Here is a 20,378-nt window from a genome sequence, read left to right as displayed (position 1 = left end):
ATGTTTTGCACTCCAAGGGTGCTGAAACCTGAAGAATCCCGAATTTTCACCTTTCCTTGCTTTTTACTTTTACCAGACCCACTGCTCTGTCCCTTATTGCCATTGCCCCTATTACTGATCCCAAATTCCAGCATTCTTTCTGAGGAGGAGTAAAAATATGTACCTTTAGAGTGAATTTTCATTATGATAAAGTTATTTCATAACTATTTTTTTGTTGTTTAAAAACAGTATTGCTTGAGAGTTGTGTAAAAAAGCTGTAGATGTGTCGGTTATCTCAGAAATTGCATGAATAGTTTGATATACTCATTAAAAAGAAACACATCTGTTTTTCAAATAACATATTTCTTCTAGGTATACCTTAGATGAATTTGGAACAGCCAGAAGAAGCACTGTCGTTCGTGGATTTATTGATGCTCTTACGAGAGGGGGCCCAGGAGGCACACCAAGACCCATTGAAATGCACTCCCATGACCCTTTGAGGTATAGTAATCAGACAGTGTTGGAATATTTGATGTTTTTCTGAAGGAAATCTTTACTAACATTTAGTTTTTACATTAGATACGTAGGAGATATGTTGGCTTGGCTCCATCAAGCTACTGCTTCTGAAAAAGAACACCTTGAAGCTCTCTTAAAGCATGTAACTATACAAGGTGGGTCCTCTGGTTGTTATTGCTAATGTCTAAGTATAGAAAATAACACAAGGCTCCTCTGTTTCTATTCTTATTGCTGTCATCTTCACAGAGATAAGTTCTTCACACCTAGGTGTCACATTAAGCACGCTAATTAATTTCCTCTCTGGTTTCCCCCCTTTTCTCCTAATAGACTTCTCTCCTCCATCACTTTCCTGTCACAGCTGTTCACACTTGTGTGCTGGTCCCTTGTAGCCTTCCCATATCAGGCCTGCGCTCCCCTGCCTCGCTTTTAAGTGTATAGCGTACACTGTCTCAGATCTTCCGCGCCAAGCTTTAAAGGCGGGAGGTGGTATTATCTTCCTTTTATCTGTGAGTAAACAGACTGAGGGACTTGTTTAAGGTCATTAAGCTACTAATTCTTTTCTACTATCCAACTCCTTATTCATTCTCATGTGACTGTTATAAAGTTTTTTGAATAATTACCCAGGTAGTACTAAATGTATTTAAAATTTTGGTCTTGATTTCAAGGAAGAAAAAATGATGCTTTTTGAGTTGCTATGTCTGTTTCTTACAGAATTTCAGATCTTCTTAGTATTGTGACTACCTTAAGATGCCTGTTAGAGTTTGAGGGGTAAATGGAAAATTAAGATACTCTATTTTTGATAGGAATTAAAGAGAAATATTGTGATTGGTATCACTTGACTGTGTTGCATTGCCCAGCCCCGCATCCTTCTGGCTCACAACGTGATCTCCAGGAGAGGCTAGTGTACAAATTGGGGGAAGATCCTTATTTACCCTTCCTCATTTTTTTTTACTCTTTGATATTCAAATTAAACTCAGCATGTTTGTTTGATTGGCACAAGGTCTGAACTTTTTTAAGTTGTTTTCTGTTATCCTAATTACCTAGTTTAAAAGAATGAATTTCTTAAAAGATGTTTTAGTGAAGTATATATAAGAGGCAATGTGAAGAGGTTGGAAGAATTTAGATCGGAGTTGGGCGAAACAAGTTATTCTTTGGGAATGGCTTCATTCTTCCAAGCCTCAGTTTCTCTATCTGTAAAAAAGAAGGCGGTCACAGGCAGTAAATGCCAAGTACACAGGAGCTTGGTAAATAGTCAGTATTTAGTAAATGCCAGTTTTTCTATTAGATTACAAGGTGTGCTTTCCGTCTTTATATCCTCAGCTTCTGTGTTCAGCACCCCTGCCCAGAATAAGGCGTTTGTAGAACAAATACTAATACGTCTTTACATCACTTCCTTCAGTTAATATGTTTCCTAGTCATTTTTTCCTGTGACTCATACATACATTTATTCTTTTTCACAAAGAAGTAATGTTCATTTTATTAGTCAGCAGTGCAATAAATTAACAAGGCTCTAGACCCAGACATTAACATAATTAATAATGTCCTGAAAGATATTGAACTTAATAAAATATTATGTTACTTTAAATGTTTGTTATTAGTGCCATTAATCATATTCATTATTGTTTGTTAGTTTTTTGAACTTATGTGTGATATGGAAAAAAATTTTCAGTTATGTTGTAATTAATTGTAGGTGTTGAAGAAAATATCCAGGAAGTTGTTGGGCACATTACTGAGGGTGTGTGCAGGCCTCTAAAGGTAAATATTTTGTTTTTTATATATGTTATATGGCATCTGGCTAAATCATTGCCTTATTCCTGTGAGTTTAAAAGAACTGTTAACAGCTTGAAGTCAAGCTATAGTTTTCTCAAGTTAACACATTAGTGTAGGATAACAAAATACATTTTAAAGTAAATATTGTCAATTTTATCTTTAAGGAAGAAAATTTGAAATATTCTTAGTTTATATATATTCACTTATTTTTTTTTACCATATTATGTTTTCCATGGTAATTTATGTTAATCAATTGAGAAAAAGTCCCTTAAGTTGAAATAACTTATCTATGAACTCTTAACAGAAATTTTCTAAGAACATGTTCCATTTACTTTATTGTTTCAAGCATTGTACGTTTTTTGTCTATTATAACAATAATGGATAAAATAACGTGTAAGTTTTATTACCAATACTATTTATAGTACAAGGAACAGAATTTGAAGTCAAACTTGGGTTAGAATTTCCACTTTGCCACTTAATTGTGTTCACTTGTTCGAGTTGCCTCTTCTGTTGAACCTGTATATAAAAATACCTACCATGCGGCTCCTGGGTGGCTCAGTCTGTTAAGCATCTGCCTTTGGCTGAGGTCATGATCCCAGGGTTCTGGAATCCAGTCCCCTTTGGCATTGGGCTTGCTGCTCAGCGGGCAGCCTGCTTCTCCCTCTCCTTCTGCCCCTCCCCTCTGCTCGTGCTCTCTCTTTCTCTTTCTCCAGTAAATAAAAATCTAAAAAAAAAAAGAAAAAGCTACTATTAAATTAATGGTGGTTGTGAAGATCAAATGAGAAAACTGTGTAGATGAAGTACATAGTTCCTGATACCTACTAGGCTTGCAGCAGTATTTTTCTTTAATAATATTTATGGAATACTTTGTAGTTGTTGGTTTAATTTCCTTGTTGATTGACTTCAACTTACTATGTAGAAATTGAAATCTAGAAGGTTTATGATTTATTCTTACCAAGAACCAAATTTTAAAACTAATTGTTTTTTTTGTTTCTGAGATTTTCTTTGGTATTTTGTTGTAGGCAAGGAAATATCAGATAACACACCCTTGTAACAGTTGATTTACAGATTTAATTATCACTGTAATTTGATCATCTTAGGATTCACTTGCATATTCAGTAAATAAATACAAAATATTTTGAAATTATTTTACTTAGTTCTCTCAAGTGAAATATTTATTTGCCATAGTTTGGTTTTTAGACATTTATACTCATGTAAATGTTGCTTATTTTGTATACTAGCAGTTATTGGAAAGATAGAAAAAGAGAGTATAAAAATATTTCTCTTTCTACACTTTGCATATTTTTTTGTAACTACATAGAGTTAAAGGAAACTCGGAGTCATAACAATGAATAAATTGCTTTGGTGAATAAATTGTATTTTATCTGCCTTACCTCCCTTTACCCCCTTCCTTCCTTACGATATTATGTTCCTTATATTACTGATTCCTTTTTTTGTTGTTGTTAAAGTAATTGTATAAAATATAATGCTAGAATCTGAGGGTTGGAATGGACTTTAGAGTTTCTTGTTCTGGTCTGAGTAAGAAATATTATTATGATGTTAAAAATATTAAATTAATACCCATTGCTTATATAAAGAGATTATATACCAAAGTATGCCTTTGTTTTAAAATGTACCTCATTTCATTTTCCTTAAATGTTTATGTTCCAAAAGGTGTTTTCAACAATTGTAGGGCATTATTGTGACTGCCTGTGAAATTTTAATGTAAGATATCAAAAGGTGAAGAAAAAACTCGTAAGCAAGCAAAAATATTTCTATTGTAAAATGAATAAAAATTCTTTCAGTTTCTGAAGTGACAGAAACCTTAGATCTTTTCATATGATAGTAATATTAAATGCGTACTCTAGAGAATATTTAACAGATGTTCACAGTAGTTACATTATCAAATTAGCTTGATAGTGGTACATTATATGATCCAATAACTCTTCCCTTCCTTTATATACTTGTGACAATTTACACTATTTTAAGAATTTCCTTCCTATATGACCTCATTTGGGTATCTAATATTCTCAGCTAACATTTGAATTCCATCTCTTTAATAAAAACTTTAGTGTACTATATGCTCTGAGCTTTGTAAATTATGTGGGTTCTATGCTGTTATAAATCTGCTAGAGAAGAGCTGTGTGTCTACATTAATATCTTTTATATTTTGTCCTAATAATTATATTAAAATTTAGAAAGTATCACTTCTGTTGACATAATATATAATTTATTTATTTATTTATTTTTTAAAGATTTTATTCATTTATTTGAGAGAGAGAGAATGAGAGAGAGAGAACACATGAGAGGGGATAGGGTCCGAGGACGAAGCAGACTCCCTGCCGAGCAGGGAGCCTGATGCGGGACTCGATCCAGGGACTCCAGGATCATGACCTGAGCCGAAGGCAGTCGCTTAACCAACTGAGCCACCCAGGCGCCCCGACATAATATATAATTTAAATCACTACTGATCCAGGCCTTGGACCTAGAGAGAAATTGTAATGTAATGTGAAAAAATCATGGTTTTTAAATTCACACACCATTCATGATTTATAATTTGTGTCAGTTAGCTCACTAGTACTTTATGCCAAAAGATGTATGAATTTCATAAACATATTCATGTAAAGGTCGTTTAGTTTCTGTAATCTAAGAGGGTTTTATATGCTCATATACATACATTTGTAAAATCTATTTTAGCAAATCACGTATGTTGGCATTATGACATATTCCAAAATCTAAGTATAGAGAAACTTCAATTTTCAAAAGCGTGTATTAAGCATCTGTTGTGTATGTACTGTAGAGATGTAAAAGAAGCAGAAAACAAATTGTGTGTGTTTAGAATCTGGTTAGGAAACAAGAAAACACAATGTAAGCAGCAGCTTCAGAACAGATATAATACGTAAATAAGCACATTATCAGTGTGATTTAGATTGTATCCATTAATTAGGGAACATAAAGTAAGGGCGAGATCAGTAAGGATTCCTAGTAGTTAATCTTAAGAGTAATCAAGTTAACTTTGCAGTAGATCTGATACTGCCCTGGTAGCCATAATTAGACATACATGTTGGTGCTAATTTAAGATTTGTCTGTTATTGTCTAATAAAAAAGGAAATTTGGTGTAATAGTTTAAAGATCAGAATTCTTTCATTTTTTTCTGAATATTTGGTGATAGAGCAGTATTTGCACTGATAATCTGTTTTTAGGATGTAATAGCTGCTTTGCAAATAGTGCTGAGCTACATTACGTTATAATCTGGTGAAAACCCTCACAATGACCTCATCATTGTATTATTTCTGGTAGCAACCGCCTTCAGCCAAATTCTGTAGGTATTGGATCTAGGTTTTGTTTTGGTTTTTTGTAGAGTATATCTGTGTTAAAATGTTTCTGTTATTTTACCATCCCCTATAATTTAATATTCAGAAATTACTTAGAAGGAATTTTGTGATTTCTGCAATAATTAAATTTTATTTTTTTAAATGCATGTTTATACCACATGTGATTATTGAAGGAAAGTTATACCTTTAAGAAATGCTTAATTTTTTTTCACATGTTTTAATAGGTTCGAATTGAACAAGTAATAGTTGCTGAACCTGGGGCAGTTTTGTTATATAAAATTTCTAACCTCCTCAAATTTTACCATCATACAATCAGGTAAGTGGAATGGTTAAATGTGCTTTATTAAATCCTATGTGATACATCATTTCAGTTAGAACACAGTATAAGGGTTTTTGTTTTTTTCATTTTGTTTTGTTTTGTACCATTTGTACAACTACATATAACTAGCAGAACCTCCACACCATATGAATCATTACATATATATTATTTGTGCTGTATTTTGAGGTCTGTCATTTCCTTTTTTTCCCTAAACATAACTGTACACACCCTCACACACATGCACGTGCACACATACAACTTATAACAGTGTGAGATTATAGGGTGAGTATATTTTTAATCTTCTTGCATCAGTAAAAGAGATATGTGGCACCTAATGTAACTATACATTATACTCAGAATAGGGCACAATAAGTTAAGTGTCCTATCCTCGATGTAAATAATGTAAATTCTTTATCATTTAGTTTCCTATTAGTGATAAAGCAGCACTATAGCTTTATTTGCTTAAATAAAAGGTACTTTATCTTCTTTAAATAAAAGTTCCTTTATCTGATTAGGAACCACTTGTTTTCTCTATAGTACGATCTTTGACTCTAAAGTGTGCATTTATTTTCACTTTGCAGTGATGGTGTATACACTTGAGCTTTATTATGCCACTATAAGACCTTGTTCCATGCGTAGTTGTGTTAAAACAATGTCTTGAATTTCAAGCTCTATTTTGGATAGTTTTCATATTAGTCCATTAAAAATGATTTAACAGTTACTTTTTATCCAGTATGCTAGAATCAAGAACAGAAGTTCAATTGTTAAAATCCAAGAGGGTTATAACTAATAGATCCAGGAGAGGTACAGGGATCAGTAGTTCAAGAAGCACCAAAAGACTATGGCAATGATGTTACCTACCTTCTAGTAGCTGAGATTAGCCACCCAAAACTTCACAGCTAAGAGATGGGTTTCACATTTTTAAACAAAACCAACAAGCCACAGGCTATAAAACTAATCAGAGATAGGATTTGGGTTAGTCCTGTAACATTTTAGATATAAATTTATTTATTTATTTATTTATTTATTTATTTATTTATTTATTTATTTATTTATTTATTTTTAAGATTTTTATTTATTTGCGAGAGAGAGAATGAGAGACAGAGAGCATGAGAGGGAGGAGGGTCAGAGGGAGAAGCAGACTCCCCGCCGAGCAGGGAGCCCGATGCGGGACTCGATCCCGGGACTCCAGGATCATGACCTGAGCCGAAGGCAGTCGCTTAACCAACTGAGCCACCCAGGCGCCCTAGATATAAATTTATTATCACCACTTGCTATGACTCAAAAGCAATAAATTAGTTTCAATTGTGATGTTATAGGCTTCCTAAAATAAGAGAATGATCCATACTGAGGAAACACAAGAGCCACTGAAAGCAGCTAACACTGTAACTAATGCTGTACTAGGCAAAGGTAGTGGTAAATCATTTTTACATTATTTATGTAGTAATACCCATGATGGTACTGCATGAAATTTTTATTTGAAGATAATGATAACTCAGTTTCTAATGCAAATAATGCTAAGAAAAAATCATTTGGATTCTGAAGGTAATAGGTTCGTTAGACTCTGAGAATTATAATTTTTGTCTTTGAAGGTGATGATTTTGAAGATGACAGTTGGATCTTTTGATACATTTTTTTTGTGTACTTTTTTTACTTGTTCACATATTTCCTCATTTAGTCAATTAAAAAACTGTTTACAAATGTTACTCTTCTAGATGCTAAAGAAATGGCAGTGAACAAAATAGCTTAAACTTACATTCTAATGGGGGAGAAAGACTAAGTATAAAATAATTTTAACTGATGATAAGGGCACTGAGGAGAAATAAAGCAGGAGAATGTAAATAAAGCATAGAGAGTGACCACATATGAGCAGGTGTATGTGCATGTGGCTGTTTTAAAGGCCTTTTGGTGGAGGTGATGTTTGAATACAGACCTAAAGAGCGTGAAGGAGTTGGGCATGTAAAGATCTCAGAGAAGAGTGTGCTAGGCAGGGCACACTCTGGCCCTGAGGCCAGAAAAAGCTTCCATTTTAAAGAACCAGAAGGAAGGCCAGTAGTTGGAGTAGAGTGAATGGAAGGAGTAGGGAGGGATGAAATCAGAGAGGTAGGCAGAGGCCAGATCATGTAGGACTTTGTAGGCTCTAGTGAGGATTTAGATTTTATACTGATTGGTTTGAAGAAGATGTGTGTGTGTGTTGTGTGTGTGTGGGGGGGTGTGTTTCAGTGACTTGAGCTGATTTATGATACAAGGTGACTCTGGGCACTGTGTCGATAACGTAGTGTAGTGGGGTAAAGGGGAAGAGGGACAGTATTTAGGAAGCTGTTTGTATTCTGAGCAGAGACAGTGATGAATCAGAGTAGGGTGATAGTCTTGGAGGGAGTGAAAAGTAATTATTTCCAGAGACAAGAGGATATATATGGACTAGAGAGGGTGAGATATGAGGAGTCAGGGATGAATTCTTGGCTTTTGGTTTGAACAGTTAGATTAGTGGTATAGTCATTTGCTGCGAGGGAGGGTTCTAGAGAGGACAGTTTGATGGGAGTGGGTGGGTAATGAAGAGTCCAGCCCACTTTTGACTGTCGGATTCAGCATCCCTATGAACATTCAGTGGGAGATGTTGAGTGAGCAGACAACAGAGAAATCAGGGCTAAACCTATAAATCTGACAGTTTGTAGTGTATAGATGGTATTTGAAACACTAAGACTAGGTAAAATAACTTACGTGAGTGTAGATAAACAAGAGGCCTAGGACTGAGTCCTGGGGAATCCTAATATTAAGAGGTTAGGAAAAAAAGAAACCCACAAAGAAAATTGGAAAAGAATAGCCAGTGATGTTGGGGAAAAGTGGGTGACACAATTTTCAAAAATATTTTTCATCCTATACACTAAAACTCCCAAAGGATGGATTCCATCAAAAGGCCGTAGTAAACCAAGGAAAGGAAGATGTAGAATCCATAAAAACAGGGAATCCAGCATACTTTGATTACATTTCCTTCCCTGTAAAACTTTTTCTCTCTATAGTTAATAATCACTTTGTTTTTGCACTTGCTTCCTTTCCTATGTCCTTATCACTATTTCAGACCCAAACTCTTAAGTAGACTCTACATTTTCTCACCATATAGTCAAGCACATCAACCAGTCCTTCCTAACTTCTCTCTCCTCTCCTCTTCCCACATCCATCTTGGACACGCCATTCTCTTTCTCCAGTCTGAATTGGTTGCTCTTTAGACCTACTACAAGGCTGTGACACAGGGTTTTGTCTTCTTTATCAGCCTGCTCATTCCCTTATGTTGAAATCCCTGATGCCTTGGACAGCTCTGAATAGTATTTACATGCTTGTAATAATGTAAACATTGAGTATTTATTCACCAAACCCTATGATATAACTGTATTAGGGAACCTGGGAAAGATGAAGTTTGGGTATGTTGTGGTGGGGGATGAGCATTATGTAAGAGATGTAACTTTTCTATATAATATCTAAAATTGAAAAATATGGGAGGATAAGGATGTTGGGTAGAAATATGGCGTGAAATACAAAAAGCATTTACAAGTATCTAGCCCAGTTACTGGTACCTAGTGAGTAGTTAGTAAACACTGGTAAATTCTAGATCTGAGTAACTGCAAAATATGGCTGATAACTCCATTTTTTTTTTAAATGCATGTAAACATATCTTGGTATCTCTCCACAAAGTTTTCATTAAAATACCAGTTTCTGTGGCACCTAGGTGACTCAGTTAAGTGTCCAACTCTTGGTTTCAGCTCAGGTCATGATGTCAGGGTCATGAGATGGAGCCCTGTGTTGGGCTCCGCGCTCAGCGGGGATTCTGCTTGAGATTCTCTCCCTCTCCCTCTGCCCCTCTTACTGCTTTTACTCCCACTTCCCCCAAAAATAAATTTAAAAAAATCTTTAAAAAAAACAAAAAATAAAAATAAATAAAATATCAGTTTCTGTTTGTGTACATTCAGTGTTTTCCCCCCGTTGCTTAGGATAGTATACTTTTATTCAGAGGCATACTTACTTTTATTGCATGTATAGGCATGTATGAGAATTTCTTTCAATTTATTTTGGTGTTTAGCTTATAATATTTTTAACCAAAATACTTTTTTTTTTTTAATGTAGGTATTATGGCTGCCTGTTTAGGAATTTGCTTTTACTTTGCTGTTTGCTTTATATGTATATTTTTAACTGTTAATTTGTTTTGTGTGCATTAAATATATAAGAATTCATTCCAATTTGTTTCAGTTTCAGAATGTATTGAAATATGTAGTATTAGTATTTGCTTTTATAATATATTATATGCAACATACCAGTTTTCTCTAAATTTGCTGTTTTGTTTTTTTTTTTGCTTACTATCTGCTGGTATTTATCAATGCCATTATATTTATTTTGAGCAATCTTTCACATCAACAAAAAACTTTTTCACGTAACATCACATTTTTAAATGACTTTCAATACATGAATTTGGAATATAAAATTGGGAATTGTTTTATATACATTCTTGTCTTACATTCTGGCAAAAATGAGAAACTCCTTGGATAGGTCTAAGAAATATCATAGCAAATTAAGGAGTACCGAATGTGCTAATAATTAAATATTTTAAAATACTACCAGATTTTTCATAATTAGTCTAAATACACTGCTATTTAGGCAGTTGTATAAAAATTGAGAAACTTTATAATTTAGATATGGTGTAAGAGTTTAATTGGAAGAATAACTCAGTGTTAATAAAATTTAAATATTTTATGAATAGAGCTTGATAGAATGGCCTCCTTAAAATTAAAATTAGTTCTTGGATAATCAAGAGATGCATTTACTATAATAGAGAAAAACAGAGAGATGGGTTGACATGAGTGTCTGTTTTTCTAAAAGAGATTGTACAACATTGAAACCATTTGTTCATCACCTAACTCTTAAAAAAAAAAAAAAAACCCTGTCATTTTTATATGAAACTAGAGGGGTTGTTGTTAATTCACAGTTTATATTCTACATACACACTTTAAATCTAATGGGTTTTTTTGTTTTTTTGTTTGTTTTTGGTTTTGTTTTGTTTTGAGAAAGAGCGAGCTTGGGGTGTATGGCAGAAGGGGCAGAGGTAGAGAGAGAAAATCTTAAGCAGGCTCCATGCCCAGCACAGAGCCTGACATGGGGCTCAATTTCATGACCCTGAATCAGGACCTGAACTGAAATCAGGAGTCAGATGCTTAACTGACTGAGCTACTCAGGTGCCCCTAAATCTAGATCAGTCTTTTAAATGAATTATACGCAGTTAAAGAATTGATTGTTTTAGCTTCTGTTTTGCAACCTGAAATATTCTTTGCTTTTAGTGGCATTGTTGGAAATAGTGCAACTACATTATTGACTACCATTGAAGAAATGCATTTGCTAAGCAAAAAAATATTCTTCAATTGCTTGAGTCTTCATGCAAGTAAATTAATGGACAAGGTATGTTTGAAAAATTCGATTCGTAAACTATGTGAGTGTGAATCTTTCACATTTAAAAATATTGTTTTACAGTTTTTACATTGGTGACGATTTTTTCCCATTCTGTACAATGTTCTCTTGAGTTCTTCCTCTGAACGACAAAATATATTTTGAGATGGGTTTACTGGATCTAGGTTTATAGGCTGGGTTCCTGGAACAGTATAACATTGAGTCATAATTGGAGATAGAATCTCAAGCCTTAGTTTCACTACCAGTTTTCTATAGAAAATTTGCTTTAATTTGTAATTAAAGCAAACTTACTATATTTAGGTCAGGGCTAAGATGACATACAGATTGGAAAACTGGAACTCTTACTAAATGTTTTTTTCTAAACAGCTTGCTTTATGTATTTACTCTCTGGTGGTCCAGTTTTATCCTTAAGAAATTTATGCTCCTTTGAGTAATATACTACAATTAATTATGAAAATAAGATAACAAAAAACTTCCCACAAAAAACAAACAACCACAACAAAAATCTGAAATAGTCCTGAGAGCTAATATTTTTCACTTGAGCAGTGTGTTGTGGCAAGACCTTAATGAATGGGTTTACAGTAAGCAAATCCTTCTTTATTTTTTTTAAAAGATTTTATTTATTTATTTGAGAAAGAGAGAAAGAAGCAGGAACGGGGGAGCAGAGGGAGAGGGAGAAGCAGGCTCCCCGCTGAGCAGGTAGCCCAATGTGGGCTCAATCCCAGGACCTTGTGATCATGACCTGAGCCGAAGGCAGATGCTTAACGACTGAGCCACCCAGGCGCCCCATCCTTCTTTATTTTTGTTTCATTAGGGACTCAAGGTCTTTTAAGGATGCATCACAATCACTGTACTGGGTTTTTGTTTTTGTTTTTCTTTTAATTATACCACTCAATCTAATAGCCTGGCTGTATTAGGCACAGATTTGTAATATAGTATAGAATAGTGAGTAGCATTCCAATCCAGAGTTTCCTGGTCCATTTTTATATCCTAAGCTCAGAGAAGCCTTAATAGGAATCTACTTTCTGACCCCCATGCACAATTCAAATTCTTTTGGAAAAGCAATATGAATTTATAGACCTGGACCTATTTAAATTTTTTCCTGTTATATGTATTTTTGTTTACACTGCGAGTTTACTAACAGTCAGTGCTGGTTTTGTATGTGTTTATGTGAGTTCTTATTTAAACAAAAATTTGAAAAATCATTCATGCGTACTTTGAACGTGAATAAACATGTGCTTGCTGATGAGATTATAGTGGCAAACAAGGTTGGTTAGCCTCACATTGCTTCCCTTTTAGTGGAGAATAGTTAAATTAATCAATGATTGCTATGGAATCACATATTTTATGAAAGATATGTGGCCAACGTGCTGTGCCAGCACAAAAGGAGGAGCTTTCCAGAGAGGGAGAAAGAAGAGTTGAACTTGAAAGGACGTGGGATTTAAATAGGTAGAAAAGGGGGTGGACAGAGGTCATCCTAAGTAGAGGAAACAAAAAGAATATGCAAGAACATAAGCTGTGAGTCACCAGTAAACAAATTTTTCATTTATTAAAAAAATCACTTGGAAAGTGGTATAGCATGTAGGTAGGAGAGAGACCAGGTTGCAGACAGAAAGATTAGGGGACTATCAAGGTAGTTTTTATGAAAATACATGATCAAAAGTAGAGATTCTAGGAACAGCCATGAAGGAACACATTCTTAAGGGGTAAAGGTAAACCTTAAAAATTTGGTAACTGATTGAATATGGGTACATGAGAGGCAGGAACCTAAAATAATTTCTATGTTACCAACCTGGGAATATCAATAGTAATCACAAGTATACAGAATATAGGAAGAGGGTAAAATTTACAGGATAAAGATGGTATGGCCCACGTTAGGTAGGATACCTTGAAATATCCCATTGTTACTTGTCTAATCTAGTTGGGAGCTGTACATTTGGGTTTAGAGAGTTTTACATGTAAAAGATAGTTGAATCCATGGATTTGGATGAGGTCACTAGAAGTCCATGTTTAATAAGAGTAGAGTTCACAGGACACACAGTCTTGGGAAACCCTAACATTTAAGAGAAGAAAGAAGCCCACCCATGGTAGGATGCTGAGGGAGGATGACATGAGAGGCAGGAGAAAAGTGAGGAAGTTTTATCAGAAAAGCCAAAAGAATGGAATTTCAAGAAGGAGGACATTGTTAATGACAGGTATTGTATAAAGAGTTCTAGTAAAACAAGGACAGCAGATTTGTTATCCTGGACAACATATAGATGATCCATGACTTACTGAGAACAATTTTAGCTGTGTGGTGAGGACAGGAGCAAGAGTGCAGTATGTGGAAAAGCATATGGATGTGCATATTACCCAAAGCTTCACCAGTCAGATAATATATGGACTAAAGACTGAAAATATAATATAGTAGGCATTCATATTATGAAATTTGAAAGAGAACAAAACACTATGGTAAAAGGAAAGATGGACTTAAATTTTTATGATCAATTAGAAGACAGGAAAAAATTGATTTTTTGAGAAGATCAACAAAATTGACAACCTTCTAGCAATGCTTTAACCAAAGAAAATTAAAAATTAGAATATCAGAAATAACCAGAGATAATTAAAATTTATTAGGAAATACCATATTAAAATACAGCAATTTTATGCTGAAATAATCTGTAAATCTGAATAAAAAGACTGATTTTAAAACAATATATATTGACAAAAAGAATGAAAAAGAAGTGGAATACTTGAATACACCTTGCAAGGGAAGAAAAACTATTAAAGAACATGCTGCTAGGCCTAGTTCAGGTTATACAGATAGTTTTTTCCCCCCCCTCAAACAGATAATTCTCCAGAATGTAGGAGAATATAGAAAACTTCCCAGTTCATTTTAGGTGTTTTAATGCTGACATAAAAGCCTTTTAAAGACAGTTATCACAAATCAGTCACTTCAAGTTAAAAAAAAATAAAAATAGTTAAAATACCATCAGGTCAAATCTAGCATTTTATTAAAACCAAGTATGGGTTCTTCTCAGAAATACAAGAATGTTTAAGTGTTAGAAATACATTAAATGTTTCAGTGTTAAATAAGAAAATTTTATATTAAATTGTTGAGTGGGGAATCTTAGTAAATAACAAAGTAAAAATACTTCCTTAACCATATGAAGATAAAATTAATAGCCCACATTATAATTAACACAGAAGCACTACCAATATATTCTCTTTAAGTCAAGAAAGAACAAGACAAGAATGTTTGCCAATAACATTTTTAAATAATAGAAACACCAGATTAAAAAATGAGAGATACAAGTATTTCAAAGGAGGCAACATTATTTATGGATGCTATGATTGTCTACTCAGAAAGCCAAGAGAATTAATTGAGAAGTTGTAAAACTTAGTAAATGGATTTAGAAAGTTATTTGATGACATGGTCAATATACAAAAATAAATTTTCAGGGAGGGTGACAAAGTTGAAAGCAGCAGTAATCTTATCTCCCCACCTAGACAAAAATTGCACTAGTAGAATCTGGCTAATGTCATTATTTTCTAACACTGGAGTCGAATGAAAGCTTGCAATGTTTAGGGGAAGGTTTGGACAGTAAATTGTGATCAATGTTGGTCAATTTCTACTTAGCAAACTAACAACTACCTGTCTTCCATGCCTGGTGCCATGCAGCAGGCAGCTGTGCACTTGTTCTTGGACCACCTTGCATACAGCTTTTTTTTTTTTAATTTTATTTTGTTATATTAATCACCATACATTACATCATTAGTTTTTGATGTAGTGTTCCATGACTCATTGTTTGCGTATAACACCCAGTGCTCCATTCAGTACATGCCCTCTTTAATACCCATCACAAGGCCAACCCATCCCCCCCACCACCTCCCCTCTAGAACCCTCAGTTTCTCAGAGTCCATAGTCTCTCATGGTTCGTCTCCCCCTCCAATTCTCCCCCCTTCCTTCTTCCCCTCCTGCTAGCTTCTTTTTTTCTAAACATCTAATGTATTACTTGTTTCAGAGGTACAGGTCTGTGATTCAACAGTCTTACACAATTCACAGCGCTCACCATAGCACATACCCTCTGCAATGTCTATCACCTAGCCACCCCATCCCTCCCACCCCCCACCACTCCAGCAACCCTCAGTTTGTTTCCTGAGATTAAGAATTTCTCGTATCAGTGAGGTCATATGATACATGTCTTTCTCTGATTGACTTATTTCGCTCAGCATAATACCCTCCAATTCCATCCACGTCATTGCAAATGGCAAGATCTCATTCCTTTTGATGGCTGCATAATATTTCATTGTGTGTGTGTGTGTGTGTGTGTGTCTCTCTCTCTATATATACCACATCTTCTTTATCCATTCTTCTGTTGATAGACATCTTGGCTCTTTCCATAGTTCAGCTATTGTGGACATTGCTGCTATAAACATTGGGGTGCATGTACCCCTTCAGATCACTACATTTGTATCTTTGGGGTAAATACCCAGTAGTGCAATTGCCGGGTCGTTGGGTAGCTCTATTTTCAACTTTCTGAGGAACCTCCATACTGTTTTCCAGAGTGGCTGCACCAGCTTGCATTCCCACCAACACTGTAGGAGGGTTCCCCTTTCTCCGCATCCTCGCCAACATCTGTCATTTCCTAACTTGTTAATTTTAGCCATTCTGACTGGTGTGAGGTGGCATCTCATTGAGGTTTTGATTTGGATTTCCCTGATGCCGAGTGATGTTGAGCACTTTTTCATGTGTCTGTTGGCCATTTGGATGTCTTCTTTGGAAAAATGTCTGTTCATGTCTTCTGCCCATTTCTTGATTGGATTCTTTGTTCTTTGGGTGTTGAGTTTGATAAGTTCTTTATAGATTTTTGGATACTAGTCCTTTATCTGATATGTCATTTGCAAATATCTTCTCCCATTCTGTCGGTTGTCTTTTGGTTTTGTTGACTGTTTCCTTTGCTGTGCAAAAGCTTTTTATCTTGATGAAGTCCCAGTAGTTCATTTTTGCCCTTGCTTTCCTTGCCTTTGGCAGTATTTCTAGGAAGAAGTTGCTGCGGCTGAGGTCGAAGAGGTTGCTGCCTGTGTTCTCCTTTAGGATTTTGATGGACTCCTGTCTCACATTTAAGTCTGTCATCCATTTTGAGTCTATTTTTGTGTGTGGTGTAAGGAAATGGTCCAGTTTCATTCTTCTGCATGTGGCTGTCCAATTTTCCCAACACCATATGTTGAAGAGACTTTTTTTCCAATGAAGATTCTTTCCTGCTTTGTCGAAGATTAGTTGACCATAGAGTTGAGGGTCCATTTCTGGGTTCTCTGTTCTGTTCCATTGATCTATGCATCTGTTTTTGTGCCAGTACCATACTGTCCTGATGATGACAGCTTTGTAATAGAGCTTGAAGTCCAGAATTGTGATGCCTCCAGCTTTGCTTTTCTTTTTCAACATTCCTCTGGCTATTCGGGGTCTTTTCTGGTTCCATACAAATTTTAGGATTATTTGTCCCATTTCTTTGAAAAAAGTTGATCTTATTTTGATAGGGATTGCATTAAATGTGTAGATTGCTCTAGGTAGCATTGACATCTTCACAGTATTTGTTCTTCCAATCCATTAGCATGGAACGCTTTTCCATTTCTTTGTGTCTTCCTCTATTTCTTTCATGATATTTTATGGGTTTTTGAGTACAGATTCTTTGCCTCTTTGGTTAGATTTATTCCTAGGTATCTTATGGTTTTGGGTGCAATTGTAAATGGGATCGATGCCTTAATTTCTCTTTCTTCTGTCTTGTTGTTGGTGTATAGAAATGCCACTGATTTCTGTGCATTGATTTTATATCCTGCCACTTTACTGAATTCCTGTATGAGTTCTAGCAGTTTTGGGGTGGAGTCTTCTGGGTTTTCCACATAAAGTATCATATCATCTGCAAACAGTGAGAGTTTGACTTCTTCTTTGCTGATTCGGATGCCTTTTATTTCTTTTTGTTGTCTGATTGCTGTGGCTAGGGCTTCTAGTACTACGTTGAATAGCAGTGGTGATAGTGGACATCCCTGTCATGTTCCTGACCTTAGGGGGAAAGCTGTCAGTTTTTCCCCATTGAGAATGATATTCAGTGTGGGTTTTTCATAGATGGCTTTTATGATATTGAGGTATGTACCCTCTGTCCCTACAGTCTGAAGAGTTTTAATCAAGAAAGGATGCTGTACTTTGTCAAATGCTTTTTCTGCATCTATTGAGAGGATCATATGGTTCTTGTTCTTTCTTTTATTAATGTATTGTACCACATTGATTGATTTGTGGATGTTGAACAAACCTTGAAGCCCAGGAATAAATCCCACTTGGTCGTGGTGAATAATCCTTTTAATATACTGTTGGTTCCTATTGGGTAGTATTTCGGTGAGAATTTTTGCATCCATGTTCATCAGGGGTATTGGTCTGTAATTCTCCTTTTTGATGGGGTCTTTGTGTGATTTGGGGATCAAGGTAATGCTGGCCTCATAAAATGAGTTTGGAAGTTTTCATTCCATTTCTATTTTTTGGAACAGTTTCAGAAGAATAGGTATTAATTCTTCTTGAAATGTTTGGTAGAATTCCCCTGGGAAGCCATCTGGCCCTGGGCTTTTGTTTGTTGGGAGATTTTTGATTACTGCTTCAATTTCCTCAGTGCTTATGGGTCTGTTCAGGTTTTCTACTTCTTCCTGGTTCAGTTTTGGTAGTTTATACATCTAGGAATGCATCCATTTCGTCCAGATTGTCTAATTTGCTGACATATAGCTGCTCATACTATGTTCTTATAATTGTTTGTATTTCTTTGGTGTTCGTTGTGATCTCTCCTCTTTCATTCATGATTTTATTTATTTGGGTCATTACTCTTTTCTTTTTGATAGGTCTGGCCAGGGGTTTATCAATCTTGTTAATTCTTTCAAAGAACCAGCTCCTAGTTTCGTTGATCTCTTCTACTGTTCTTTAGGTTTCTGTTTCATTGATTTCTGCTCTAATCTTTACTATTTCTCTTCTCCTGTTGGGTTTAGGCTTTATTTGCTGTTCTTTCTCTAGCTCCTCTAGGTGTAGGGTTAGGTTGTGTATTTGAGACCTTTCTTGTTTCTTGAGAAAGGCTTGTATTGCTGTATACTTTCCTCTTAGGACTGCCTTTGCTGCATCCCAAAGATTTTGAACAGTTGTGTTTTCATTTTCATTGGTTTCCATGAATTTTTTAAATTCTTCTTTAATTTCCTGGTTGACCCATTCATTCTTTAGTAGGATGCTCTTTAGCCTCCATGTACTTGAGTTCTTTCTGACTTTCCTCTTGTGATTGAGTTGTAGTTTCAAATCGCTGTGGTCCAAAAATATGCAGGGAATGATCCCAGTCTTTTGGTACTGGTTGAGACCTGATTTGTGACCTAGGATGTGATCTCTTCTGGAGAATGTTCCATGGGCACTAGAGAAGACTTGCACACAGCTTGTTGAGCCAGGGTTGGCAAAAAGGAGACTGTCCTCCAAACCTCAGGGGGATCTGTGCTCTGATCACACAGGTGCAAAGAGGAGGGCCATTGTTTTTACACTTCCCCCATGTAGCAAACACCTCCTCAGGCTAGAGTGACTTCCTGGGAATTTCAGTTTTCCCACCCCGTTAGTTTTTCTTTTTTTCCCCTTTTTGGGAGCCTAGACATTAAAGAGTAGGAATTCAAAAGCAACTCCATACACAAGGATGATTAGAAAGTAACCACACATGTCCAGGGAATGGAGCAGCTCAGAAGAGAACTGAGAAGACCTTAAGGTTACATCTCAAGCTGATCCTTGGTACAGTGATAACAGTTTTAAAAAACCAAAAACATTAACAGAAAATGGTAAACCATGTGGAATGGGGAGGATCTGTTTTTCAGAGTTAGCAAATTTTAACATTGAAATGTTCAGTTTTCAACAAAAAAATTACAAGGTATACAAAGAAAGAGGAAAGTAAGCCAATTCAGAGGAAAAAATATAAACAAACTGTTTCTGAAAAATAGAAGATCTATTGGTAGATCTACTAGATCTACTAGACAAAGGCTTTAAAACAACTATGTTAAAGATGCTCAAAGAATTAAAGGAAGATGTGGACAAAATCAAGAGTACGATGTATGGACAAAATGAAAATATTAATAAAGAGTTGGAAAACCTAAAAAGATACCACAAAGAAATTCTGGAGTTGAAAAGTACATTAACAGAAATGAAAATTTCACTATAAGGATTCAAAGGAGATTTTAGCAGGCAGAAGACAGAATCAATAAATTTGAAAACAGGACTTTGGAAATTACCGAATCCAAGGAATAAATGAAAAAAAGATAGGAAAAGTGAACAAAGCCTAAGGGACCTGTGGAATACCATCAAGCAGACCAATTTATGCATTGTGGGAGTCATAGAAGAAGGCTGACTGGGGGTGGAGAATATTTCATGAAATGGCTGAAAAATTCCCAAATTTGATGGTAAATATGTATGTAAACATACCCAAAAAGGTCAACAAACTACAGGAAGATGAACTCAGAGACCCATATCAAGACCCATTGTAATTATATTACATTATAATTTGAAAATTGAAAATTTCTCTTGAAAAATACCAAGAGAAAAGCACTTGTCACGTAAAATTATCAGCAGATTATCTTCAAAAATTTTGGAGGCCAAAAAGCAGTGGCAGATATATTAAAAGTGCTCAAAGGAGGAAAAAGAGTCAACTAATCTTTCTTTATCTGACAAAACTCTTCCAAAAGTGAGGGTATTCTCTCACAGAAGTGAGACATTCCCAAATAAACTAAAGCTGAGGGAATTAATTACCAGTACACCTGCCCTGCAAAGAAATGCTCAAGGGAGCCCTGTAGAGTGAAATGAAAGGACAAGAGACAGTAACTTCAAGCTTTATGAAGAAATAAAGATCTCAATAAAGGGAAATACATAAGCAATTAAAAGCTAATACTGGGGTACCTGGTGGCTCAGTTGGTTAAGCATCTGACTTCAGCTCAGGTCATGATTTCAGGGTGCTGGGATGAAGCTGTACATCGGG

General features: G+C 35.3%; 1 protein-coding gene across 2 annotated transcripts in view; it reads left to right on the top strand.

The window, feature by feature from the left end:
* COG6 (component of oligomeric golgi complex 6) overlaps positions 1 to 20,378 on the top strand; it is an 89,736-nt gene that overhangs the window by 28,837 nt on the left and 40,521 nt on the right. For both annotated transcript variants that reach the window (XM_045869365.3, XM_064586155.1), the window contains exons 9-13: positions 352 to 480; positions 559 to 650; positions 2,186 to 2,250; positions 5,825 to 5,916; positions 11,244 to 11,361. In XM_045869365.3, the coding sequence (XP_045725321.1) occupies positions 352 to 480; positions 559 to 650; positions 2,186 to 2,250; positions 5,825 to 5,916; positions 11,244 to 11,361 (496 nt within the window). The remainder of the gene's footprint in view (positions 1 to 351; positions 481 to 558; positions 651 to 2,185; positions 2,251 to 5,824; positions 5,917 to 11,243; positions 11,362 to 20,378) is intronic.

The sequence above is a fragment of the Mirounga angustirostris genome, unplaced genomic scaffold (genome assembly GCF_029215605.1).
Source record: "Mirounga angustirostris isolate CCGP_5_RB_7025 unplaced genomic scaffold, mMirAng1.0.hap1 SCAF_3, whole genome shotgun sequence".
NCBI lineage: Eukaryota > Metazoa > Chordata > Mammalia > Carnivora > Phocidae > Mirounga > Mirounga angustirostris.
This window is presented reverse-complemented; position numbering and strand designations above follow the sequence as displayed.